At 46.2% G+C, this 27554-nt stretch overlaps 1 protein-coding gene across 1 annotated transcript; it reads right to left on the reverse strand.

Annotated features, from left to right (window-relative positions):
• Positions 1–1477: 1477 nt before the first annotated feature.
• Positions 1478–18172, reverse strand: hspb1 (heat shock protein, alpha-crystallin-related, 1). The gene is made up of 3 exons (XM_041893461.2): positions 17435–18172; positions 5211–5274; positions 1478–1842 (listed from the first exon to the last, which is right to left on the reverse strand). Exons 1-3 carry the CDS (start codon positions 17970–17972, stop codon positions 1656–1658), a joined length of 789 nt encoding a protein of 262 aa, XP_041749395.1. The 5' UTR covers positions 17973–18172; the 3' UTR covers positions 1478–1655.
• Positions 18173–27554: the final 9382 nt, after the last annotated feature.

Consider the following 27554-nt stretch of genomic DNA (forward strand, 5'->3'; position numbering starts at 1 on the left):
CATGGTAAACGCTGCATATGTCGTCTCAATCGGAAATGCCCTTTACATTTCAAGCTTGCTGTGGCGCCCAACTTGGGTATGGATTGAATTGAGCCCTTCAACACTTGGTGTGAGTCCTCAACCTGCGACCATGGAAACGGCTGTGTGATACCCATCATGTGTATTGTGATGTGATTCACAGCAGTGTTTCTCAATCTCAGGTCCGGGCATCCATCTACCAGATATATATATATCTCCTTTCTCTCTCTCTCTATTTATCTTCAGACTAACCCATGGTAGATTGACAGATGCTACCGATGCCACTGCCAGTAAAATCAAACAGACGTCATTGATATAATATCACTCAAAACAACGCGTTAATCATTGTGCTACAGCACTGAGATCACATCTTACTAAATTAGAACAGATGACAGATAGTGTTAGGATCTTTCTTTATTCACTGTTTTACATGGACACAGCTTTCCAGAAGCAACTACTGTACAGATGATAGACAGGTATATTAGAGCACATTGAACAACAGTGATTGTCCAGCAACAGTCAGAGGATGGTGAAATCATAAAAATTGAATGAATAGAATGTCATTCTATTCCAATCAGTGGAATAGCCAGATGTGCTGGCCCATTGGTTCTGTGCTGTACCACTAGCCTGGTCCCAGATCAGTTTGTGCTGTCTGTACAACTCTGATGGTCATTGTCAACAAAATGATCAGGGATCAGGGTACAATATCACTGGTGTCCTGGTTTCTTATTGGCTGTGTGAGAGAGAGAGAGAGAGAGAGAGAGAGAGAGAGAGAGAGAGAGAGAGAGAGAGAGAGAGAGAGAGAGAGATGCAGCAAGTGCACAATGATGATGCAGACAGACAGACAACAGCAGGGCTGCAGTCACTGTTTGCAGATGTAATAGCTTTCAGTGTCTAACAAACACATAATATAAATGAGGAGGGTGTGTGTGTGTATTTCTCTGTGTGTGTGTGTGTGTAACTTTTTGCTTGATTTAAATGCAGATAGTAATTACTGGAGCGTGAGATATAGCGTATATCAACCTTCCCAAGTTCTCTCACGTCACCCCGCTCCTCCGCACACTCCACTGGCTTCCAGTTGAAGCTCGTATCTACTACAAGACCATGGTGCTTGCCTACGGAGCTGTGAGGGGAACGGCACCTCCTTACCTTCAGGCTCTGATCAGACCCTACACCCAAATGAGGGCACTACGTTCATCCACCTCTGGCCTGCTGGCCCCCCTACCTCTACGGAAGCACAGTTCCCGCTCAGCCCAGTCAAAGCTATTCGCTGCTCTGGCACCCCAATGGTGGAACAAGCTCCCCCACGACGCCAGGACAGCGGAGTCACTGACGACCTTCCGGAGACACTTGAAACCAGACCTCTTTAAAGAATACCTGGAATAGTATAACAGTAATCCTTCTACCCCCACCCCCAATAAAAAAAAAGAAAAAAAAGGGTGTTTGTCCCACTGGCTATCCTAAGTTGAATGCATCAATTTGTAAGTCGCTCTGGATAAGAGCGTCTGCTAAATGACTTAAATGTAAAATGTAGATGGTGTAGATGTGTTGAGGGTGGATAGTTGAATGAGAGAGAAGGCAATCCCTCATTTACCCCCCTCCCCCCATAAATGTGTGTTTACGTGTGTGGAGTTTCTTCACTCCTCTCCGTGACGTTCGTTGCCACTTCCCTTCCTCATCATCGGCATGTCGTTGGTCTTGGTGACAGGGATGGAGATCTCTGCAGCCTTGATGGCCTGCCTGTTGAGAGGAGCCTCCACGGTCAGAACTCCCTCAGGGGACAGGGTGGACGTCACCTTCTCAGCGTCGGCCATAGGGGGCAGCCTGGAGCAGGAGGGAGAGGAGACACCGCAGCACATGGATGAAATACTTTACTGGAGGCAGACAGTGCTTTTATCTCTCGATATATATCTTCATCTTTAATGTAATCTGATACTTTATTCAGATTTTGTGGCGTCTAAACTCCAGGGGAGCACTAAGGTCCTCTGTAGCTCAGCTGGTAGAGCACGGCGCTTGTAACGCTAAGGTAGTGGGTTCGATCCCCGGGACCACCCATACACAAAAAAATTTTTTATGCACGCATGACTGTAAGTCGCTTTGGATAAAAGCGTCTGCTAAATGGCATATTATTATATTATTATAAGGGAAACAGCACAGTCAGGATACTGTACAGCACCAGATACATTGGGAATCTGTTGTCAATGTCTCACACTCCAGGAGGAGCAAGAGGACCCAAGGAAGGAAGGAAGGCTAGTATTTGGATGCTGTCTATAAAATACTTAACTGAGACATCTTCATTTTCTTTAATGTAATTTGATTGAATCTTATTTTATTATAAGCTTTCCAGCCTTCCAGTGGGGCAGTGTTGACTCCAGATTCATGGTATGTGTAGTGTTGAATCCAGATTCATGGTACAGTGGGGAAAAAAAGTATTTAGTCAGCCACCAATTGTGCAAGTTCTCCCACTTAAAAAGATGAGAGAGGCCTGTAATTTTCATCATAGGTACACGTCAACTATGACAGACAAAATGAGAATTTTTTTTCCAGAAAATCACATTGTAGGTTTTTTATGAATTTATTGGCATATGATGGTGGAAAATAAGTATTTGGTCAATAACAAAAGTTTCTCAATACTTTGTTATATACCCTTTGTTGGCAATGACACAGGTCAAACGTTTTCTGTAAGTCTTCACAAGGTTTTCACACACTGTTGCTGGTATTTTGGCCCATTCCTCCATGCAGATCTCCTCTAGAGCAGTGATGTTTTGGGGCTGTCGCTGGGCAACACAGACTTTCAACTCCCCTCCAAAGATTTTCTATGGGGTTGAGATCTGGAGACTGGCTAGGCCACTCCAGGACCTTGAAATGCTTCTTACGAAGCCACTCCTTCGTTGCCCGGGCGGTGTGTTTGGGATCATTGTCATGCTGAAAGACCCAGCCACGTTTCATCTTCAATGCCCTTGCTGATGGAAGGAGGGTTTCACTCAAAATCTCACGATACATGGCCCCATTCATTCTTTCCTTTACACGGATCAGTCGTCCTGGTCCCTTTGCAGAAAAACAGCCCCAAAGCATGATGTTTCCAACCCCATGCTTCACAGTAGGTATGGTGTTCTTTGGATGCAACTCAGCATTCTTTGTCCTCCAAACATGACGAGTTGAGTTTTTACCAAAAAGTTATATTTTGGTTTCATCTGACCATATGACATTCTCCCAATCCTCTTCTGGATCATCCAAATGCACTTCAGACGGGCCTGGACATGTACTGGCTTAAGCAGGGGGACACGTCTCGCACTGCAGGATTTGAGTCCCTGGCGGCGTAGTGTGTTACTGATGGTTGGCTTTGTTACTTTGGTCCCAGCTCTCTGCAGGTCATTCACTAGGTCCCCCCGTGTGGTTCTGGGATTTTTGCTCACCGTTCTTGTGATCATTTTGACCCCACGGGGTGAGATCTTGCGTGGAGCCCCAGATCGAGGGAGATTATCAGTGGTCTTGTATGTCTTCCATTTCCTAATAATTGCTCCCACAGTTGATTTCTTCAAACCAAGCTGCTTACCTATTGCAGATTCAGTCTTCCCAGCCTGGTGCAGGTCTACAATTTAGTTTTTGGTGTCCTTTGACAGCTCTTTGGTCTTGGCCATTGTGAAGTTTGGAGTGTGACTGTATGAGGTTGTGGACAGGTGTCTTTTATACTGATAACAAGTTCAAACAGGTGCCATTAATACAGGTAACGAGTGGAGGACAGAGGAGCCTCTTAAAGAAGAAGTTACAGGTCTGTGAGAGCCAGAAATCTTGCTTGTTTGTAGGTGACCAAATACTTATTTTCCACCATAATTTGCAAATAAATTCATTAAAAATCCTACAATGGGATTTTCTGGATTTTTTTTTTCTCAATTTGTCTGTCATAGTTGACGTGTACCTATGATGAAAATTACAGGCCTCTCTCATCTTTTTAAGTGGGAGAACTTGCACAATTGGTGGCTGACTAAATACTTTTTTTCCCCACTGTATGTGTAGTGTTGACTCCAGATTCATGGTATGTGTAGTGTTGAATCCAGATTCATGGTATGTGTAGTGTTGAATCCAGATTCATGGTATGTGTAGTGTTGACTCCAGATTCATGGTATGTGTAGTGTTGACTCCAGATTCATGGTATGTGTAGTGTTGACTCCAGATTCATGGTATGTGTAGTGTTGAATCCAGATTCATGGTATGTGTAGTGTTGACTCCAGATTCATGGTATGTGTAGTGTTGAATCCAGATTCATGGTATGTGTAGTGTTGAATCCAGATTCATGGTATGTGTAGTGTTGAATCCAGATTAATGGTATGTGTAGTGGCCCCTGGATGGCGACAGAGTCTCGTGGAGCTCAGCTTACAGGGAAGAGAGCAGTACTATACAAACACCGTCAGTCACTGCCTTCGCTAAGCCTTCCGCTACACTCAACCCTCTACAGGCTTGACCAATCAACCGTCTACAGACTTGACCAATCAACCCTTTACAGGCTTGACCAATCAACCCTCTACAGGCTTGACCAATCAACCCTCTACAGGCTTGACCAATCAACCGTCTACAGGCTTGACCAATCAACCCTCTACAGGCTTGACCAATCAACCGTCTACAGACTTGACCAATCAACCCTTTACAGGCTTGACCAATCAACCCTCTACAGGCTTGACCAATCAACCGTCTACAGGCTTGACCAATCAACCAAAAGAGGCTCACAGGACCAGACCCACCACAACAGAACCACTGGAGTCTGGACTAAGCCTGCAGAATGCATAATATGCATCATATGAAGGAAAGCCTCCATGAAGCTGCCATGAAGTAGCCTAACCAAACCATTTCTATACAACTGACAAAAGTGCCAGAAGGTTTAGGAATAGCTTTGAAATAGCTTTAAAACCTTCCAGTGAAAATGGATTTTAGTTGTTGACGAAATCAACATTGAAAGGAGTCCCGAGTCAACTTAATCTCTGAAACAAATGGGAGAGACATTATTTTGTCCAGTCACTGACAGAGGCTCTACTCCAATTATTTTAAAATGATTCCTATTTCGGCATGGTGACAAATTGTTACAACGTGTTATGCAACAGTGGTTTATTTATTTGTTGTGCGGTCTTCCAGGTTATTTGACAAGAATGCAGTTGTATTGTTGTTATAAACATTGACAATGATGTTGTGTTACTTACGTGTATTTCCTGGTGAAGCATCTGGACACGAATCCATGATCGTCCTTCCTCTCCTCATGCTTGCCTGTGGACACAGAACACACACACGCCCACACACGCATGCACGCACACACACACACACGCACGCACACACACGCACACACACACACACACACACACACACACACACACACACACACACACACACACACACACACACACACGCACACGCACACACACACGGATCAGTCTTGGCACTGTCTCACACACTGGGGACTGCAGTCACTTTATGTACCATGCCCATCTTATCAATGTTTATTTGAGTAAGAGCACAAGCTGTTGGCTCTCTGTCTGAACACTCCCTTGTTGAGGGAGCTAGTGGTTCACTCTTTAGGAGAGCCGTCTGTTCTGTTTTACCAGGGGCTGAGAATAGATGTCATGCCCCCCCTGCCCCCCCCCGCCCCCCTTGCCTGGTGTCGGTACTGTACATTCATGTCCCCTTTGACACGTTCACTAGCATGTTACATGTTACATGTTAGTGCTTACTCAATCTCTTTCATCAGGTCCCTACATGCCAGGCCTGAAATACTGCCCTGCTATCTGACAGCATGTCTGTTTGTTATGACGACAGCTGAGCTGCTAATAGGAGTTTGCCACAGAGACCTGTCCCCCTTTCCTGCAGGACAGCAACACTGGACAGAGTGAGTGAAAGGGCCTTTAACCAGGCATTCATCAACACTGGGGAGATAGTGTGAAAGGGCCTTTAACCAGGGCCTTTAACCAAGACCTTTAACCAAGGCCTTTAACCAAGGCCTTTAACCAGAGCCTTTAACCAGGGCCTTTAACCAAGACCTTTAACCAATACCTTTAACCAGGGCCTTTAACCAAGACCTTTAACCAAGGCCTTTAACCAGAGCCTTTAACCAGGGCCTTTAACCAAGACCTTTAACCAATACCTTTAACCAGGGCCTTTAACCAAGACCTTTAACCAAGGCCTTTAACCAAGACCTTTAACCAAGGCTTTTAACCAAGACCTTTAACCAATGCCTTTAACCAGAGCCTTTAACCAGGGCCTTTAACCAAGACCTTTAACCAAGGCCTTTAACCAAGACCTTTAACCAAGGCCTTTAACCAGGGCCTTTAACCAGGGCCTTTAACCAGGGTCTTTACCCAGGGCCTTTAACCAGGGCCTTTAACCAAGGCATTTAACCAGGGCCTTTAACCAGGGCCTTTACTCAGGGGCTTTAACCAGGGCCTTTAACCTGGGCCTTTACACAGGGCCATTAACCAGGCATGTATCAACACTGGGCTGTTGCAGGAGCGGGGGTTTTATTGGGGCTGAATATTCTCTTTGTAGTCAAGTGGGTAAAGTGGTCCCATGCAGCTCAGTTGGTAGAGCATGCCGCTTTCAATGCCGGGGTTGTGGGTTCGACTCCCATGAGGGACCAGTATGAAAATGTATGCAATCACTACTGTAGTTTGCTTTGGATAAGGGAGTCTGCTATGTGTAAAATGAGGTGCACTCTGTTCTCAAAAAAATAAACACGGGTTACTTTCGTTTCTTAAACACATCATCAGTTTATAATAACACTCATTATCAATTAGACTCAATAAAGCATCATATTTACCCCCTTATGATTAATCCAATGTTTTTTTATTAGACTCAATAAAGCATCGTCATCGCCCAGTTTTTCAGCTTTGCTCGAAACATGAGATTCACAAGAGCCTCTATAAAAAGATTGCAGTGTTGATTCAGTGCTTTGTTGATCATAACTGTCTGCTACTAAGGACCATCTCAGAGAAAATAACATGAATAAGTTCTGGGAGTGGACTAGCAGTTCAGAGACACGGCGAGTCAGAGTCACAGATAAATGTCCTCTCTCTCTCTGTGTATGAGTGGAGATGGTACTAGAAGGGGGGGCAGAGACAGAGTGGGGGTCTGGGTTCTCTCATGGATTTTCTTATATCATTATCTGTTCTCCGACATTCTTAAACAAGGTCCTTGAATGTAGTTCTTCCTCTGAAGAAGCCTAAACTAGGAACTTCCTTACCCTTCTTGGGCTACTTTTAAATGTAAATGTTTTTTTAACCTGGGGACTCAGAATCCTTCTTTTTAATCATAGTCTCTCTGGAAATACAGTCCTCCTGACAAAGGAACTTTTTTGCAAGAGGTAGTCCAACAACAACCAGATGACTTTTTGAAGTTTTTTAGTTGGTGAGCACTCCCAACCTCGCCCTTCTAAAGTGTTTTTTGTGTGTGCACACAAATGGTTTCAACAAACCAAATACTTTATAAGGAAGAAACAACATTTCTTTCAAGGTTGTTGGAATTCAACATTATCAAGTTTAAAGTGGTATTCCTGTACCCAATTTCTTTGGGGGAAAAGGGGGGAAAAAAACACTATCTTGCAATCTGTTGGACTGAGAGGAACCTGAAAAACCCTTCAGGCTTTTTGTCTTTGTGTTTATCTAGCCCTTTTGTGTTTTTGTGTTGGTTTTAATTGTCTTTCTAAATTCATTTTGACATTTGAATTTCTTAGATATAGAATGTAGTTGTGTTAACGTCAATATCCTACCACCCTTCTTTTCCCTATCCTCTGAGTAGATACTCTAGAAGGACAATATATCCTATCTTATCTTTTGAGGATACTACATTTCATGGAAGAACCGCTTCAGGGTGTTGGCAGACCTCCCATACCGGGGTGAGTTTTTAAATAGACAACATAGCAACAACAGGATACCAATAAACAAACCACAGCGGAATAGGACACCAGCTGATTCAACAGGGCAGAAACGAAAAAATATATATATTTTAAACTTCTACAGGCTATCCATCATTCAGAGATTGTGCACAAGGCTATAGCTTCCAAGTCGTTCCCAGTTGTCATGAGCAGACAGGTGTCTAAACTTACAACTTTTATCAAACCATCTTCACCTAGATTGGAGACCGCAGAAAAGGTCAAACAGAACACTGAAAAATGGATGTAAACAAATATGGACATTTTAGGGGAGCATTATGACTCTGTCATCGCTGCTATTTTGGACCAATTGACCTCTGTTGATTTACAGGCCCTAGGGAAAGAAATTGGTTGGGGAAAGGTCGAGGTATGGGAGAAAGCTCACCCCCTCCTCCATCGTATCGCTACGCACCATGGTTGGAGACCCCACTCCTGAGGGGAACAGACTAGGTGTAGCCACTGAGATCCAGTCCCCAATAACAACACAGCCTTTCCCAGGAAACCTCAGTACGCCTACTCCTCCCAGGAGAAACCCAATCACAAGGGGTTTTACTGAAGTCATTCCTAAAATCAGTTATGCTGCCGTACGTCTTCGGCCGTCAGTAAGAAGCACAGTACAGGCTGAAGTACACAGGGTGAACTCATCGCAACATGGACAGGGGTCAGATAGTGGTGTCGCTGAGGCTCATCTTAGCCCAGATCATAACCTTTATCTTGAGGGGGAAGATAGCTCATCCCATCAACCCTTTATTAGTTGTGACCCTAACCTTGACCCTAATCATAACCACTTAGGGCAACAAGGCTTACTCGATCAACCCTTGGTTAGATCTGAGTCTAACCTTAACCCTAACCTTAACCAATCATGGGAACATGGCCTACTCCAGCACCAATCAGTTTGCTCTGGTCTTAAGCTTGACTCTGCCAATGACCCTTACTTGGGCAATAACCCTAACCTCAACCACATAAGAGAACAAAGCTTACGACAGCAACCCTTGGTTAGCTCTAATTTTGATATTAATCTAAACCAGTCAGGGCAACATGGCTCACTCCAGTACCCCCCAGTTGGTTCCGGCCTTAGTATTGACTCTGGCCTAGAATCTAACCTTAACCACGCAGGTGGAGACAGCTCACTTCAGAACCTTCAGCACTCTAACAACGAACCTAGCAGTTTACAGACTGATGTTATGATTTTTTATTTCAATTTTGAGCTGGGAACCTTGGATGACGCCCCACCCCCCTCGACTCCAGTGACTTCAGGCATAGAAATAAGTGGGACAGTTACTAGTAATGTTGTGGTAATTATGTCTGACGACATTTCTCTCTCCCCTTCCCCCTGTATAGATGGCGTGTTGGCACCTGGAGGGGTGCAGCCAAACACTCTCTCCTATGCATCACACACACCACATACACACCAACTTCCAGTGGTGGCCCTCACTGAGAACGAAATGATGAAGGGTCATTCTGATATAAAGCAAATGCTGACAGGAAACACCCATTCTGAGTCCTCAGATTTCTCCAACAGCAGGGTTTCCACCACTTCTTTCACTACTGATACTGAAACTTCCAGTACTGCTCGCTTCCGGAGACCTACACGACACGCCAGTTCAACTAATAAAAGAAGGGATTGGTCAACAGAGATAAATAAACCGATTGTGATAATAGGAGCATCGAGTCTGTCGAAAATCTGTAAATATAATAACGCATTAGTACAAGTGGATAGTTTTCCTGGTGCAGAAATCCGTCACATTGTGGGAGTAAAAAAAAAACTGGAGCCCCAGGAAACGACTCAAGAGGTTCTATTTGCGTTGGGGTATAACAACTGTCTTAGTTTTAATCATGTTGAGTCAACCACCAAAAAACAGCTCCAGCAGCTTTTGGGTCTGGCTAGGAAGATCTTCCCCCATGCCGAGGTCTTCTGGTCACTGATACAATTTTCAGATCAATTGGCAGAGAGACAGCAGGCACATATCAGACAGACAAATGAAATCACCAAGCGATATCGTAGGGCGCTGACTGGGGTGCATGAGTGTAATTTTAGGGTGGAATCTCGTGATCCGGTCCATTGGACTGCGGAGACTGCAGATCAGCTGCTAGTCATGGCTTAAACAGTTAAACTAGAGGTTTGGAAAACGGGAGAACCCGCCCCCCACCCAGTCTAATATTCTTAATTTGTCTCTAACATTTACATTACGAGAATCAGAGAGGGATTTGCTTGAGAGGGGACTTACTTTTATTCCTACACCTTTTACGACGGACAGGGGGGTTCTGAGAAGGGACCTGCACTCGCATCACAGACGTATGAACATTTTTGGATTATTATGATTATACTGCAGATTCAACACCGATACCATTTATTGAAATATCAAAATGGGAACCCGAGTTGGCCTCTATTTCACAGCCAATACAAAGGCTCCTTGGGCAGGATATAGAAGCCTTTTCTAGTATCTCATATCGAAAAGTGGATAAGGACAATCTGACTGAAGAATTACGGATAAGGAAAATCATTACGTAGTGATAAAACCAGCAGATGAGGGTTCAAAAATAGTAATTTTGGATCAAACACAATTCTTAATAGAGGCGAACAGACGATTGAACAATGTTCAGCACTATAGATCACTACCACGTTCCTCACAGCTTGAAACTCAGAGGAAGATTAGAGAAATCATAAAATATCCATATAAAGATAAATATATTTAGTCCAAACAAATGTGTTATCTGCATGGCCCTGACACGCCTAGAGCGCGAAAGTTCTACCTACTGTTCAAAATCCATAAAAACCCAGGTTCATAGATGGTTCCCTTCCAGATTACCCCCTGACCGTCCCATTGTTTCTGATCGCGGGAGTGAATCATGTAATGTGGCAGAGTATATTGATTCCTTTCTCAATCCCTTCTCTCAGAAGCACCCCAGTCATGTAAAGGGTACCTATGCATTTGTTAATAAGCTTAGAGAAATGGGAGTTACCTTCTGGAGTAATGTTATTCTCGATTGATGTAGACTCACTATACACCACTGTAGACTATTGACACTCAATTAGGACTTAGGGCAGGGATACAAATAGACCAGATGAGGCTCTCCTTTCTCTCTTAGAACTGGGACTAACGCGGAATGACTTTGAATTTGATTTCAAAACACTACTTGCAAATCTCAGGTACTGCAATGGGGAAGAAGTTTGCTCCTGCGAGTGCCAACATTTACATGGCCGATTGGGAGCAGACGGTCTTCACTACCTCGTGTGCAAAAAAACGTCCATCCATTTACACGCGGTACTTGGATGATATCTTTGGGGTTTGGTGCCACTCGGTGGGGGAGTTTGTAAACTTTAAAGATATTTTGAATGGACATCACCCCTCGATTACAGTTTTTGTACAACGTACAACCTCAAAAGTTTTGAATTTCTTGATACCGAAGTTTTTATGATGCCAGGCCATGATGATAGAAACCCCTTGGGAACTAGAGTATAACACACATGCATTGTTACATACGACTAGTTATCATCCTAAACACAGTTATAGGGGTCTTATTAAGTCTCAACTTATAAGATTTAACAGAACATGCACAAAAAAATGAAGACGTCGAGGCAGCTACACGGATACTCTTTAAAGCACTCAGACATAGGGGCAACACCAAGAGATTTCTAGGCACAGTCAAAGCAGAGGTGAAGAGGGACCTTGAGCGTGGGGAACCTCCTAGCCAGTCCAATGAGCTTGACATTATTCAATTTTTTTCGAAACCCTCAATGAAGCTTAACTCTATTGTTAAGAAACATTTTGAGGAGACACAGCACCGATTTAAACCGTTGAAACCGCAGGTAGCTTAGTGGTTAAGAGCGTTGTGCCAGTAACCTAAAAGGTTGCTGGTTCTAATCCCTGAGCTGACTAGGTGAAAAATCTGTCGATGTGCCCTTGAGCAAGGCACTTAACCCTAATTGCTCATGTAAGTTGCTCTGGATAAGAGCCTCTACTAAAATGTAAATTAATTTCAGCATTTAGGAGAAACAAGAACCTTAAAGACATTTTGGTGAATGCTTCCCTGGGTAGTGTGGAAGTGCAGGTTAACCCTCATTTTAGATGTATCAAATACCTGGAATGTAAATGTACAGGAATGGGGGCTCCAGTTTGGCAAAACTTCCAGCTGGAGTCATCCAATCTTCTTTATGTGATGGAATGTAAAGAATGTAACAAACTGTATGTAGGAGAACCCCAAAATCAATTACTGAAACTTTTAAAACAACACAAGACCCAAAGACTGGCAGCAGAGAAAAGGTGGATTAACAAATTGGGCACACTTGCCCCCACCGGTCTCAACGAGATTGACCAGAGTCCCTTTGTGGATCTTGACCAGTCCCTTTGTGGATCTTGACCAGAGTCCCTTTGTGGATCTTGACCAGTCCCTTTGTGGATCTTGACCAGTCCCTTTGTGGATCTTGACCAGTCCCTTTGTGGATCTTGACCAGTCCCTTTGTGGATCTTGACCAGTCCCTTTGTGGATCTTGACCAGAGTCCCTTTGTGGATCTTGACCAGAGTCCCTTTGTGGATCTTGACCAGTCCCTTTGTGGATCTTGACCAGTCCCTTTGTGGATCTTGACCAGAGTCCCTTTGTGGATCTTGACCAGTCCCTTTGTGGATCTTGACCAGAGTCCCTTTGTGGATCTTGACCAGTCCCTTTGTGGATCTTGACCAGTCCCTTTGTGGATCTTGACCAGTCCTTTTGTGGATCTTGACCAGTCCCTTTGTGGATCTTGACCAGTCCCTTTGTGGATCTTGACCAGTCCCTTTGTGGATCTTGACCTGTCCCTTTGTGGATCTTGACCAGTCCCTTTGTGGATCTTGACCAGAGTCCCTTTGTGGATCTTGACCAGTCCCTTTGTGGATCTTGACCAGTCCCTTTGTGGATCTTGACCAGTCCCTTTGTGGATCTTGACCAGTCCCTTTGTGGATCTTGACCAGAGTCCCTTTGTGGATCTTGACCAGTCCCTTTGTGGATCTTGACCAGAGTCCCTTTGTGGATCTTGACCAGAGTCCCTTTGTGGATCTTGACCAGTCCCTTTGTGGATCTTGACCAGAGTCCCTTTGTGGATCTTGACCAGAGTCCCTTTGTGGATCTTGACCAGTCCCTTTGTGGATCTTGACCAGTCCCTTTGTGGATCTTGACCAGTCCCTTTGTGGATCTTGACCAGTCCCTTTGTGGATCTTGACCAGAGTCCCTTTGTGGATCTTGACCAGTCCCTTTGTGGATCTTGACCAGAGTCCCTTTGTGGATCTTGACCAGAGTCCCTTTGTGGATCTTGACCAGTCCCTTTGTGGATCTTGACCAGAGTCCCTTTGTGGATCTTGACCAGTCCCTTTGTGGATCTTGACCAGTCCCTTTGTGGATCTTGACCAGTCCCTTTGTGGATCTTGACCAGTCCCTTTGTGGATCTTGACCAGTCCCTTTGTGGATCTTGACCAGAGTCCCTTTGTGGATCTTGACCAGTCCCTTTGTGGATCTTGACCAGAGTCCCTTTGTGGATCTTGACCAGTCCCTTTGTGGATCTTGACCAGTCCCTTTGTGGATCTTGACCAGTCCCTTTGTGGATCTTGACCAGTCCCTTTGTGGATCTTGACCAGTCCCTTTGTGGATCTTGACCAGTCCCTTTGTGGATCTTGACCAGTCCCTTTGTGGATCTTGACCAGAGTCCCTTTGTGGATCTTGACCAGAGTCCCTTTGTGGATATTGACCAGTCCCTTTGTGGATCTTGACCTGTCCCTTTGTGGATCTTACTCCAACCAGAAAATATTTTTGATAACATGTTGTTTGTGTGCGGAGGTGGCACTGACTGTACCAAATAACCTCCTACCCAATTTAAATAGATCCCCTATTAAAAATATTTCTTACAATTTCTATTTTCTTATTTAATTGATTATGTATTTATTTATTATTCAATTCTTATTTTGATGGGATTTCATTGTATTTCTTTTCTTTGCATGATAACGGAAAATAGTTCTTCCTCTTTTTAAAACTTAAAAGCAGGCTATTTTGATTTCTTAACCCCTCCTCTGAATGGACTTGTTTGAATAATTAACACTTGTTTATTTATATTTGCCAACATCAGCACTTATAACCTTTTGAGGTAAAAAAAAAACATATATTCATTAATTAATTTATCCAGTTATATTTGTTATGATTTTGAGGATCTAAATGTTTTGAGGATTGGTGTTGTTGGTGTCATCTCCTCCCAACTAAAAGACAATCTTGTCTAGTTTACAAACATTTCATACATGTCAAATGCCATGCACCTGGCCATGATAGCCCAGTGGTTGGAGCATGAAGAAAGTTAGTGTTAAGTTGTTGGTTCGAATCCCCCAGGGGAAGGGGAAAATAAATATATATTTTGGGTGTTCCATTGAGAAAGGCACTTGGCGCCAACTGTTTTATGGTACGCTGTTGATAGAAATTCAGGCCATCTAGTGACCATTAACAAACATTTCAGGGAACTACCCTTTATTCTGGTTGGAAGTTTTTAGCTTTCTTGTACCACTTCACCTATTGTTACAATGTATTAAAATAGTACCTTGGTTTTATCTTGAGGTTCATAAAATGAGTGGGGTAATTGTCTATGGGCCCGTACACCCTGTACTCCTTGTGGGTAACAGTTTTTGTCCCCTTATCTAACCCTAACACCCTGTGTTTGATACCATTCCAAGGTCACCCTCCCCAATTAAGGTGCTATCAACCTCCTGTGGCTGAAACTAATGTTACGCTCACTGTCCTCCACGACACAGCAACATTCACTGTCCTCCACGACACAGCAACATTCACTGTCCTCCACGACACAGCAACATTCACTGTCCTCCACGACACAGCAACATTCACTGTCCTCCACGACACAGCAACACATTTACATCATTTAGCAGACGCTCTTATCCAGAGCGACTTACAGTTAGTGCATACATTATTTTTTTTTAACTGGCCCCCCGTGGGAATCAAACCCACAACCCTGGCGTTGCAAACGCCATGCTCTACCAACTGAGCTACATCCCTGCCGGCCATTCCCTCCCCTACCGTGGGCCAATTGTGCGCCGCCCCATGGGTCTCCCGGTCGCGGCCGGCTACGACAGAGCCTGGATTCGAACCAGGATCTCTAGTGGCACAGCTAGCACTGCGATGCAGTGCCTTAGACCACTGCGCCACTCGGGAGGTCTACACACCTCACTGTCCTCCATGGCAACACCTCACTGTCCTCCATGACACAGCAACACCTTACTGTCCTCCATGGCAACACCTCACTGTCCTCCATGGCACAGCAACACCTTACTGTCCTCCATGGCAACACCTCACTGTCCTCCATGACACAGCAATACCTTACTGTCTTCCATGACACAACAACACCTCACTGTCCTCCATGGCAACACCTCACTGTCCTCCATGGCACAGCAACACCTTACTGTCCTCCATGGCAACACCTCACTGTCCTCCATGGCAACACCTCACTGTCCTCCATGGCACAGCAACACCTCACTGTCCTCCATGGCAACACCTTACTGTCCTCCATGGCAACACCTCACTGTCCTCCATGGCAACACCTTACTGTCCTCCATGGCACAGCAACACCTCACTGTCCTCCATGACACAGCAACACCTCACTGTCCTCCATGGCACAGCAACACCTCACTGTCCTCCATGGCAACACCTTACTGTCCTCCATGGCAACACCTCACTGTCCTCCATGGCAACATCTCACTGTCCTCCATGGCACAGCAACACCTCACTGTCCTCCATGGCACAGCAACACCTTACTGTCCTCCATGGCAACACCTTACTGTCCTCCATGGCAACACCTTACTGTCCTCCATGGCAACACCTCACTGTCCTCCATGGCAACATCTCCCTGTCCTCCATGGCAACATCTCACTGTCCTCCATGGCAACACCTCACTGTCCTCCATGGCACAGCAACACCTTACTGTCCTCCATGGCAACACCTTACTGTCCTCCATGGCAACACCTCACTGTCCTCCATGGCAACATCTCACTGTCCTCCATGGCACAGCAACACCTTACTGTCCTCCATGGCAACACCTCACTGTCCTCCATGGCAACATCTGACTGTCCTCCATGGCACAGCAACACCTTACTGTCCTCCATGGCACAGCAACACCTCACTGTCCTCCATGGCAACATTTCACTGTCCTCCATGGCAACACCTCACTGTCCTCCATGGCACAGCAACACCTCACTTACTAAGCCAAGTGAAACACTATGTGTACTTAGTAGTATTTAGTAAGTGAGACGTCTCATGTGCCTCATTCATTAAATGCAGGTCATATACAGGTAACTGCCAAAATAAAGGAAACCCTTGAGTAAATGAGGGATCCAAAGTATATTGAAAGGAGGTGTTTCCACACAGGTGTGGTTCCTGAGTTAATTAAGCAATTAACACCCCATGATTAGGGTCATACATGATTAGGGTCATGTATAAAAATGTCCAGTTGCCCATTATTGTGGCTACCATGGCTAGAAGAAGAGATCTCAGTGAAATTGAAAGAGGGGTCTCAAAGGAGCCTAGGGGGTTTAGAGTGAGTGTGTGTCTCAGTCACCAGATTTCAACCTAATTGGACACTTATGGGAGATTCTGGAGCGGCGCCTGAGACAGCGTTTTCCGCCACCATCAACAAAACACCAAATGATGGAATTTCTCGTGGAAGAATGACGTCACATCCCTCCAATAGAGTTCCAGACACTTGTAGAATCAATGCCAAGGTGCATTGAAGCGGTTCTGGCTTGTGGTGGCCCAAGACCCTATTAAGACACTTTATGTTGGTGTTTCCTTTATTTTGGGGACTATTGCAGCGAGCAATGGCCAGCGTACTACACAAGGTCATCTCTCGTTAAATCATCAATACGCGCTAAAATCACCGGCACAGCTGATCTCAATTGCAACCATCATTGGCCAGTGGCCACCGAATTACCGCTCCTTAGTCCTGATTTCATGGCCGGCGCCAGAACGAACCAGTTGGACGGGCATTTGATTTCCATTGCTGCCAAACATTTTCAAGACTATTTCGCCCTCTGGTGGGTATTATCATTGGAACAAATTAATCTCGTTTATTTTTTTTTGCTAAGTGCGGGGTCAGACTGATCCGTGGAGAACGGACACCAAATTAGAACAGATGAATTTTGGTCCATTGTCCGTGCGCGTGTGGAGTGTGTGACGTATAACGCCTTCTAATTCTAATTGGCTAAACGGATGGTCACGTGTCCGTCGGCCCATCAAAAGTTCAACTCATCTGAACCTTTTGTGCGTGAAAATGGATGGAAATTGTATGGATCTACGCTGACTGTCAACGTACAACTCCCATTGAAAAAGCATTGGAAATCAGAGCGAGAAATACGGAGACAGAGAGTTTTAGACAGACAGAGACAGAGACAGACACAGCCAGAGACAGACATAGCCAAAGCCAGAGACAGACATAGCCAAAGCCAGAGACAGACACAGAGCGAGATCTCCAGATAAGAGCTACTCACCAGTGATCTCCACCACGCCATCCTTGGTCTTGATCACCAGCTCTTCAGGGGAGAAGTGGTTGACGTCCAGAGTGACCTTCCAGGCTTCCTGGGTCTGCTTGATCTCAGACATGCCAGAGCTGAGCTGGCGGGAGAGGGCACGGGCGTACGATGCTGCCCCAGCCTGAGCCATCATGGGGGCCTGTGCGATCACAGGGCCCTGGGGCATCACGGCAGCCTGCATCATGGCACTATGCAGGGGGGACATCACAGGGCTCTGGGGCATCATGGCAGCCTGCATCATGGCACTATGCAGGGGGGACATCACAGGACTCTGGGGCATCATGGAGGGTATGAATCCAGCAGTGGACATGTCGGGGCCAAGGGCGGATGGGCGCATGTAGCCGGGCCAGTGGGCGCTGGGGAAGGTGGGGAACTCCTCAGGGAGGGCGGGCATGCCGAAGGCCTGGTCAAAGAGCTGGCTGCCCTGGTACCAGTCACGGAAGGGGTCCCAGCTGGGGGTGTGGAGCAGGCTGAAGGGGATACGTCTCTCTGTCATGGTTGCTGGAGGAAGAGGAGTAGTACTGTGGTAGTAGTAGAGCTGTGGGGCTGGCTGTGGGGCTGGCTGGCTGGCTGGCTGTGGGGCTGGCTGGCTTGTTGGCTGTGGGGCTGGCCGGCCGGCTGTAGATGCCTTTGGTTCGTCTCTCTCAAACTTCCACTGAAAGTTCTGTCTGCTCCTCGGCTGAAGGCTTTTTATAAACACAGCCACGGCCCACCTCTCGTCAACACTGTCACTGACTCTCTCCCCCACACCTCCCTCACACAGATATTTATAGAAGGAACTAGAATGTCTATTCATGGCAGATGTAGCACTAGAATGGAATCTAATTCCAAGGCCCTCCCATCGATCACTTTAACACAGCTGCCCAGCACTCTATTTCACCCCCCTCCCTCCCTCCCTCCCTCCCTCCCTCCCTTCCTCCCCCACATATGCCGTTTCTAACACACAGGCTGGTAGAGAACAGTATATTATGTAACAAGCCAGCCACATATGTGCTATTAGCAGCTATACATTAAGAATGCACACTGAAATCCTAGGAGCTCAGACAATCAAAACACAGCAGACACCACTGTCACCCCACACCCACCCACATTCATGCATGCTTGTATACAGTACACCCACAGGCCCAGAAGCACACAGAGGATACACTCCCTCTACTAAAAAGTTATGTTGGAGGTATTTGGTGTGACAGGAGTTAGTCCTGACATGGAGGAATGGAACCTGTAGAACCTATATCTCCTCTCTGTCTCCTCTCTGTCTCCTCTCTGTCTCCTCTGTCTCCTCTCTGTCTCTTCTCTGTCTCCTCTCTAGCTCCTCTCTGTCTCCTCAATGCCTCCTCTCTGACTCCTATCTGTCTCCTCTCTGTCTCCTCAATGGCTCCTCTCTGTCTCCTCTCTAGCTCCTCTCTGTCTCCTCTCTGTCTCCTCAATGCCTCCTCTCTGTCTCCTATCTGTCTCCTCTCTGTCTCCTATCTGTCTCCTCAATGTCTCCTCAATGTCTCCTCTATGTCTCCTCTATGTCTCCTCTCTGTCTCCTCAATGTCTCCTCTCTGTCTCCTCAATGTCTCCTCTCTGTCTCCTCAATGACTCCTCTCTGTCTCCTCTCTGTCTCCTCTCTGTCTCCTCTCTGTCTCCTCAATGTCTCCTCTCTGTCTCCTCTCTGTCTCCTCTATGTCTCCTCTCTGTCTCCTTTCTGTCTCCTCAATGTCTCCTCTCTGTCTCCTTTCTGTCTCCTCAATGTCTCCTCTCTGTCTCCTCTCTGTCTCCGCTCCGTCTCCTCTCTATCTCCTCAATGTCTCCTCTCTGTCTCCTCAATGTCTCCTCTCTATCTCCTCAATGTCTCCTCTCTGTCTCCTCAATGTCTCCTCTCTGTCTCCTCTCTATCTCCTCAATGTCTCCTCTCTGTCTCCTCAATGTCTCCTCTCTGTCTCCGCTCCGTCTCCTCTCTATCTCCTCAATGTCTCCTTTCTGTCTCCTCAATTATCTCCTCTCTGTCTCCTCAATGTCTCCTCTCTATCTCCTCAATGTCTCCTCTCTGTCTCCTCAATGTCTCCTCTCTGTCTCCTCTCTGTCTCCTCAATGTCTCCTTTCTGTCTCCTCAATGTCTCCTCTCTATCTCCTCTCTGTCTCCTCAATGTCTCCTCTCTGTCTCCTCTCTGTCTCCTCAATGTCTCCTCTCTATCTCCTCAATGTCTCCTCTCTGTCTCCTTTCTGTCTCCTCTCTGTCTCCTCAATGTCTCCTCTCTGTCTCCTCAATGTCTCCTCTCTATCTCCTCAATGTCTCCTCTGTCTCCTTTCTGTCTCCTCTCTGTCTCCTCTTTGTCTCCTCTCTGTCTCCTCAATGTATCCTCTCTGTCTCCTCTCTGTCTCCTCTCTGTCTCCTCAATGTCTCCTCTCTGTCTCCTCTCTGTCTCCTCAATGTCTCCTATCTGTCTCCTATCTGTCTCCTCTCTGTCTCCTCTCTGTCTCCTCAATGTCTCCTCTCTGTCTCCTCAATGTCTCCTCTCTGTCTCCTCAATGTCTCCTCTCTGTCTCCTATCTGTCTCCTCTCTATCTCCTCAATGTCTCCTCTCTGTCTTCCACTCTAAAGTCACTACACAATGGCATTCCTATCATGGACAACCTAGTTTTGCTTTTGAATTAGTTCCACTGCTGGCTTTATGGCCTGTCTGAGTGTAAAGGGAATTTTCAGGTGAACAAAAGAGAAGAGCCATTGTGGATATAGTCAATCACAAATCAATTCAGTTTAATTACAAGTAGCAACAGGGAGACACCTCCAGCACAGAAGAAGAGAAAATGTCTAGCTTGGCCTTTTTCCCGAGAAGGCCCTTATATCCTAATTCCACAGCACCAGGAAGTCAAAACAATGTTGTCATCTGCTACAGAATGACACAGTGTTCCACAGAACACAACAACAATCAGTGTCCTTGGTCCTTGGAACCTCCAGACTGGCGTCAATCAACAGATATGAGAAATGAGTGTCACAAATAGAACATTTCAAATCATGTGAATAACATAAAGGCAAAATATATAAATATGCTAAGCATTGTGTTAATTACTCTTAAATTAATACTTTATTCATCTTAAATATTAATATATAATTTTGAATACCACAAACAAAACATCTGGAAGAAGGACAGCTTTGGCATGCACCTTCCAGTGCTCAACCTACATTACAGTAACTTTAGCAAATAGCAGATCATCTTTAGTATCTATCCACTGACTGTGTCTAATACTGTTCTACATCAGAGATGCAGCGTCATATTCTCGGTCCCTGTTTGTAATGGAGTTCATAATATAGGAGCTACTGCTTGGGTGGTTGTAACAGGTGTGAGCCTGCCAGTATATGTATCTATTGAACCTTTAGTTCATTTCTTTGTCCCGTGTAGCTCAGTTGGTAGAGCATGGCGCTTGCAACGCCAGGATTGTGGGTTCGATTCCCACGGGGGGCCAGTATGAAAAAATGTATGCACTCACTAACTGTAAGGTGCTCTGGATAAGAGCGTCTGCTAAATGACTAAAATGTCATACTGAGTCCAAGGTCTCTTTTTCATTTAGCAGACGCTCTTATCCAGAGCGACTGTACAGTTAGTGAGTGCAAAACTTTTTTCATACTGGCCCCCCGTGGGAAATGAACCCACAAACCTGGCGTTGCAAGTGCCGTGCTCTACCAACTGAGCTACAGGGGACTACGCATGAGATGAAATGAGCCGAGCCCTGAATGACAGAAATTACAGAAAATACACACATCAAAATAAATACAAAATGCAAGCAGAAAGCTAAAAACACGGTCATAAAAAACAAACACATTGATCAGTAATAAGGTTCTCAATCAGCTTTCTGAATTGACCTAGACGCACCAAAACATCAAATTTAACATTTTGAAGATTGTTCCATAAATAAGGTGCGAGAAAACCAAACGCTGATTTACCTAACTCAGCAGAGACCAAATGAATTTCTAGGGTTAGCTATCCCTGAGACCGGGGTGTGGAAACTCATGTCTAAAGTTTAGTAAAGATGTTAGGTACAGTGGGACTTTTTGTAAAAGGGCTTTATAAATGAAAACATAGCAACCTACGTGACATCATAGAGGGCCAGCCAACGTTCTGGTAGAGAATGCAGTGATGAGTACTAAATCGTTCCCCCGTAATAAAGCGCAGTAATAAACTGCGTCTAACAGCTTTAATGAAGTGGCAGCTGCGTTTTATATAGATGACGTCGTCATAGTCCAGGACCGATTGGAACGTCGACTGAATAATCTGCTTTCTACTATTTAGCGAGAGGCAGGACCTGTTTCTATAGAAGAAGCCCATTTTTATTCTCAGCTTCTGAACTAACTCATCAATATGCTTTTTAAAAAGACAGCTTTTCGTCTATCCAGATGCCCAGATATTTGTAAGCAGGGACACGATCAATATGGACACCATCCAAAGTACATCTGCTTAAATCATCAGAGTTATTTGTATGGGCTCTAGAGAACAACATATACTTAGTTTTACCTGCATTCAACACTAATTTCAGGTCAATAAAGTTTTTCTGTAACACAATGAAGACAGACTGTAGTTCCGATAGAGCCTGGTCAACCGTGGGGGCAATAGCATACACAACAGTATCATCGGCAGGTTACAATTTATTTTACAGACAAGTCGATATTGCTAATGTAAACAGTAAAAAGTACAGGACCCAGAATCGACCCTTGCGGGACACCTTTTCGTAATATACAGGAAACCTGATTTAACATCATCAGTAAATACACATTCAGTTCCATCTGTCAAGTAATGGTCTAGGCCAATTGAGGAAAGCCTCTAAATTAGCAGTGACTTTGACAGGTCAATAAAGAGGGCAGCACAATGTTGACTTTTATCCATACAGTTAACCAGATCATTTATAAATAGGAATGCAGCAGAGATAGTGCTATGACCTGGTCTAAAACCTGACTGATGTACTTTTTTTTTGTTGTTTTTTTTGTAAAAGACTCCAGCCACCCTAGTCATAGACTGTTCTCTCTGCTACCGCACGGCAAGCGGTACCGGAGCACCAAGTCTAGGTCCAAAAGGCTTCTTAACAGCTTCTACCCCCAAGCAATAAGACTCCTGAACAGCTAATCATGGCTACCCAGACTATTTGCATTGTTCCCCCCACCCCCCACCCCCTCTTTTACACTGCTGCTACTCTCTGTTTATTATCTATGCACAGTCACTTTAACTCGACCCTCATGAACATATTACCTCAATTACCTCGACCAACTTGTGCCCCGTCACATTGACTCTGTACTGGTATCCCCTGTATGTAGCCTCCCTTCTGTTATTTTATTTTACTGCTGCTCTTTAATTATTTTAAATGTTTTACTAATCTATTTTTTACTTAACACTTTTTATTAAATTTTTTTTTACTGCACTGTTGGTTAAGGGCTTGTAAGTAAGCATTTCACTGTAAGGTCTACACGTTGTATTCGGCGCATGTGTCACACCCTGGTTTTTGTTCCGTGTTCGGTCATCGATACCGTGGACTTCACGAGTCGTTTCTTGTTTTGTATTGTGTTTACACTTTAACTAATTAAAGTATGTTCGTTCATCATGCTGCGCCTTGGTCTCTCCCTGACGATCGTGACAGAAAAACCCACCGTACCAGGACCAAGCAGCGTGTCCAGGAGCAGGCAGACTGGACATGGGAGGAAGCGCCGGGAAAGGAGATGGAGAGGCTGGCGATGGCCCAGGTGGGCAAATCGTGGTCCTGGGAGGACATGCTCGGGGGCAAAGGGCCATGGGCAAGGATTAAGGCCCTGGCGAGAGAGGAGCAGCGGCGTCAGCAGTGTCATCGTCGGAAGGACGAGAGGCAACCCCAAAAAAATGTTAGGGGGGGGCACACGGCATGGGCGGCTGGGCAGCAGGAGGCTGCCACAGGGCGATTTGGAGAGGAGGCCACCGGGTTTGGGGGGCCAGAAGGCAGGTTGGCGGAGCCTGGATGGAGAGCGGAACCAACGTCCCATGCTCAGGCATGGCAGCATGGGACGGGGCAGGTTCCGCGGTATGCGGAGCGGCGTTCTGTGCCACGAGTGGTCCGGCATAGTCCTGTACGTCCTGTGCGAGTGCCCCGCACGTGTCGTGCGAAGGCGGGTATGCAGCCAGGACGGAGTGTGCCGGCTCAACGCTCGTGGTCTCCAATGCCTCTCCGCGGTCCCGGATATCCTGCTCCAGTGTCACGTGCTGTTATGCCAGTACGGGTACACAGCCCTGTACGTCCTGTGCGGATGCCTCACACAGAGTGTGTGAGGGTAGGCATTCAGCCAGGACGGGTTGTGGCCGCTCTTCACTCCAGGTCTCCTATCCGTCTCCACAGCCCGGTTCGGCCTGTCCCTGCTCCACGCACCAAGCCTCCTGCCACTCGCACCAAGTCTACGGTGCGCGTCGCCAGCCCGGCCCGGCCTGTTCCTGCCACTCGCACCAAGTCTACGGTGCACGTCGCCAGCCCGGCCCGGCCTGTTCCTGCCACTCGCACCAAGTATACGGTGCGAGTCGTCAGCCTGGTCCAGCCCGTTCCTGCTACTCGCACCAAGCCAGGGGTGCGAGTCGTCAGCCTGGTCCAGCCCGTTCCTGCCACTCGCACCAAGCCAGGGGTGCGAGTCGTCAGCCTGGTCCAGCCCGTTCCTGCTACTCGCACCAAACCAGGGGTGCGAGTCGTCAGCCTGGTAAGGCCCGTCGCTGCTCCACGCACCAAGCCAGTGGTGCGAGTCGTCAGTCCGGTGAGGCCCGTTCCGGCTCCACGCACCAAGCCAGGGGAGCGCATCGTCAGCCCGGTCCGGCCCGTTGCTTATCCACGCACCAAGCCAGGGGTGCGAGTCGTCAGTCCGGTGAGGCCCGTTCCGGCTCCACGCACCAAGCCAGGGGTGCGTATCATCAGCCCGGTCCGGCCCGTTGCTGCTCCACGCACCAAGCCAGGGGTGCGCATCGTCAGCCAGGTCCGGTCCTTTCCTGCCTCACGCACCAAGCCAGGGGTGCGCGTCGTCTGTCCGGCACAACCCATGCCTGGGTCACCGGTGCCTAACCAGGTACCGGTCAACGGCTCCACTACGGAGTTGAAGCTAACCGCTCCTGCTACGTCCAGTCCAGCTCCAGCCAGCGGGGCCAGACCGGACCAGGGGCGCTATGGGGGGTTTGTTGGAGGGTGGTGGGCAAGCCCGGAGCCAGAACCGCCGCCGAGGAGGAATGCCCACCCAGCCCTCCCCTGTTTCGCTCTTATTGAGGCGCGGTCGCAGTCCGCGCCTTTAGGGGGGGGTACTGTCACACCCTGGCTCTGGGACTCTATTTGTTGAGCCAGGGTGTGTTTATTCTATGTGTTTATTTCTATGTTGGGGGTTCTAGTTTGTTATTTTCTATGTTGGCCTGAGTGACTCCCAATCAGAGGCAACGAGTGTCAGCTGTTGGCTGGTTGTCTCTGATTGGGAGCCATATTTAAACTGTCTGTTTTTCCCTTTGTGTTTGTGGGTTTTTGTTCCGTGTTCGGTCATTGATACCGTGGACTTCACGAGTCGTTTCTTGTTTTGTATTGTGTTTACACTTTAACTAATTAAAGTATGTTCGTTCATCATGCTGCGCCTTGGTCTCTCCCTGACGATCGTGACAGCATGTGGCAAATAAAATTGTATTTAATTGTATTTATATACACTGCATGTCTACATGTTACTGTTACATGCCCTATGAAGTAATGAGAGGTGCAGGCTTGGGCTAGGTCGTTGGCTTACTGTACCTCACAACCTTCTAGGGTTGGGATAGGTCGTTGGCTTACTGTACCTCACAACCTTCTAGGGTTGGGATAGGTCGTTGGCTTACTGTACCTCACAACCTTCTAGGGTTGGGATAGGTCGTTGGCTTACTATACCTCACAACCTTCTAGGGTTGGGATAGGTCGTTGGCTTACTGTACCTCACAACCTTCTAGGCTTGGGATAGGTCGTTGGCTTACTGTACCTCACAACCTTCTAGGGTTGGGATAGGTCGTTGGCATACTGTACCTAACAACCTTCTAGGGTTGGGATAGGTCGTTGGCATACTGTACCTTCTTCTTTGCTGAATCAGCACTGTCACGCACATGTTTCTCCATCTTATCCGAGGGTGTTATTGAAACACAATAGTGTCCTGTGTCTCTTCCAAAGAGCAGCACTGGATGGGAGTCAGTATCCTATCACATTAACTCTGCTGGATGGGAGTCAGTATCCTATCACATTAACTCTGCTGGATGGGAGTCAGTATCCTATCACATTAACTCTGCTGGATGGGAGTCAGTATCCTATCACATTAACTCTGCTGGATGGGAGTCAGTTTTCTATCACATTAACTCTGTTGGATGGGAGTCAGTATCCTATCACATTAACTCTGCTGGATGGGAGTCAGTATCCTATCACATTAACTCTGTTGGATGGGAGTCAGTATCCTATCACATTAACTCTGCTGGATGGGAGTCAGTATCCTATCACATTAACTCTGCTGGATGGGAGTCAGTATCCTATCACATTAACTCTGCTGGATGGGAGTCAGTATCCTATCACATTAACTCTGCTGGATGGGAGTCAGTATTCTATCACATTAACTCTGCTGGATGGGAGTCAGTATCCTATCACATTAACTCTGCTGGATGGGAGTCAGTATCCTATCACATTAACTCTGCTGGATGGGAGTCAGTATCCTATCACATTAACTCTGCTGGATGGGAGTCAGTATTCTATCACATTAACTCTACTGGATGGGAGTCAGTATCCTATCACATGAACTCTGCTGGATGGGAGTCAGTATTCCATCACATTAACTCTGCTGGATGGGAGTCAGTATCCTATCACATTAACTCTGCTGGATGGGAGTCAATATTCTATCACATTAACTCAAACCAGACCTGGGTTAAATACATATTTAAAATACTTGAAATACTCAATGTGTTCTTGATTTAGCTAGACAGGCACAGTGAAACCAATGGGAATGTACACACCAGAAAAGTTGAATCAAGCTCACACAGGTCTGACTCAGATTCAGAGTGCAGTGCATGGTTGAACATACATGGGTTGGACTTTTTATTAGAATCCAAGTCATCTCAAAGGATATATTTTTGTATAACTCAACAGTACAGAGGCTATACGGCTAGAGGGGTACGGTTAGTGTTAAGGTTGTGGTTGAGGCTAGGGGTAGGGTTAGTGTTAAGGTTGTGGTTGAGGCTAGGGGTACGGTTAGTGTTAAGGTTGTGATTAAGGCTAGGGGTAGGGTTAGTGTTAAGGTTGTGGTTGTGGTTGACGCTAGGGGTAGGGTTGAGCTGGGATGTGGACATGAAGCTTGGGTTAGGGCTAGGGCTAGGGTTAGGCTAGGTTTAGGGTTGAGGTGGGTTAAGGCCTTTTCATAAATTCAACAGCCTCAGACTTATCAAGCAGTCAGATATAACATTGTTATTTCTTGGAATCTATGCTGTATTCATCATATATTCACAGGTTACCGTAACATACTGTAGGTTGAGTTTATGGACTTGGGAGGAAAAATTAACAGGCAGTTCTTTGAGGAGCTGGAAAAGCACACCAGGTTACAGAATATTCCAGTCCCTTTTTCTCAGGCCAGATGTTTCCAGACTTATCGTTAGGAAATAAAGTAAATGGTTACATTAGCACCCTCTGCAGGTGGTATTTACACATATCAACATGCACGTATTACAGGATGACTCTGGTATGAATAGTGTATAGACCTCAGTTCCAACGTGTTTTTTTTTTCATCGTGTCAAAAAGAGTATCCATCGAAAGACGACAACACAAGTAGCTAATTTTCCATTGGTTTATATTTATTGTCCTGTATATTATAACTGGTACACTGCAACTAAGTTATTTTTATACAATCCAAAGATTTAGCATTGTACTCTTAATAACAAAACAGGTTTACATTATGAAAGTAACTACGCAGGAGTGACAGGAGGCTTGACGAATGGGAAGGAAGACAGGGTGTTCCCTGGTTGCATCATCACCAGCAGCTGCCCCAGCTAGCACATTTGGTTCCTTGGAAGCTGTGGGAATGTACATTTTTGGTTTCCCATTGGTTCTGGGAACGAAGCCATAA

The sequence above is a fragment of the Coregonus clupeaformis genome, chromosome 13, assembly GCF_020615455.1.
Source record: "Coregonus clupeaformis isolate EN_2021a chromosome 13, ASM2061545v1, whole genome shotgun sequence".
In the NCBI taxonomy this organism is placed as follows: domain Eukaryota; kingdom Metazoa; phylum Chordata; class Actinopteri; order Salmoniformes; family Salmonidae; genus Coregonus; species Coregonus clupeaformis.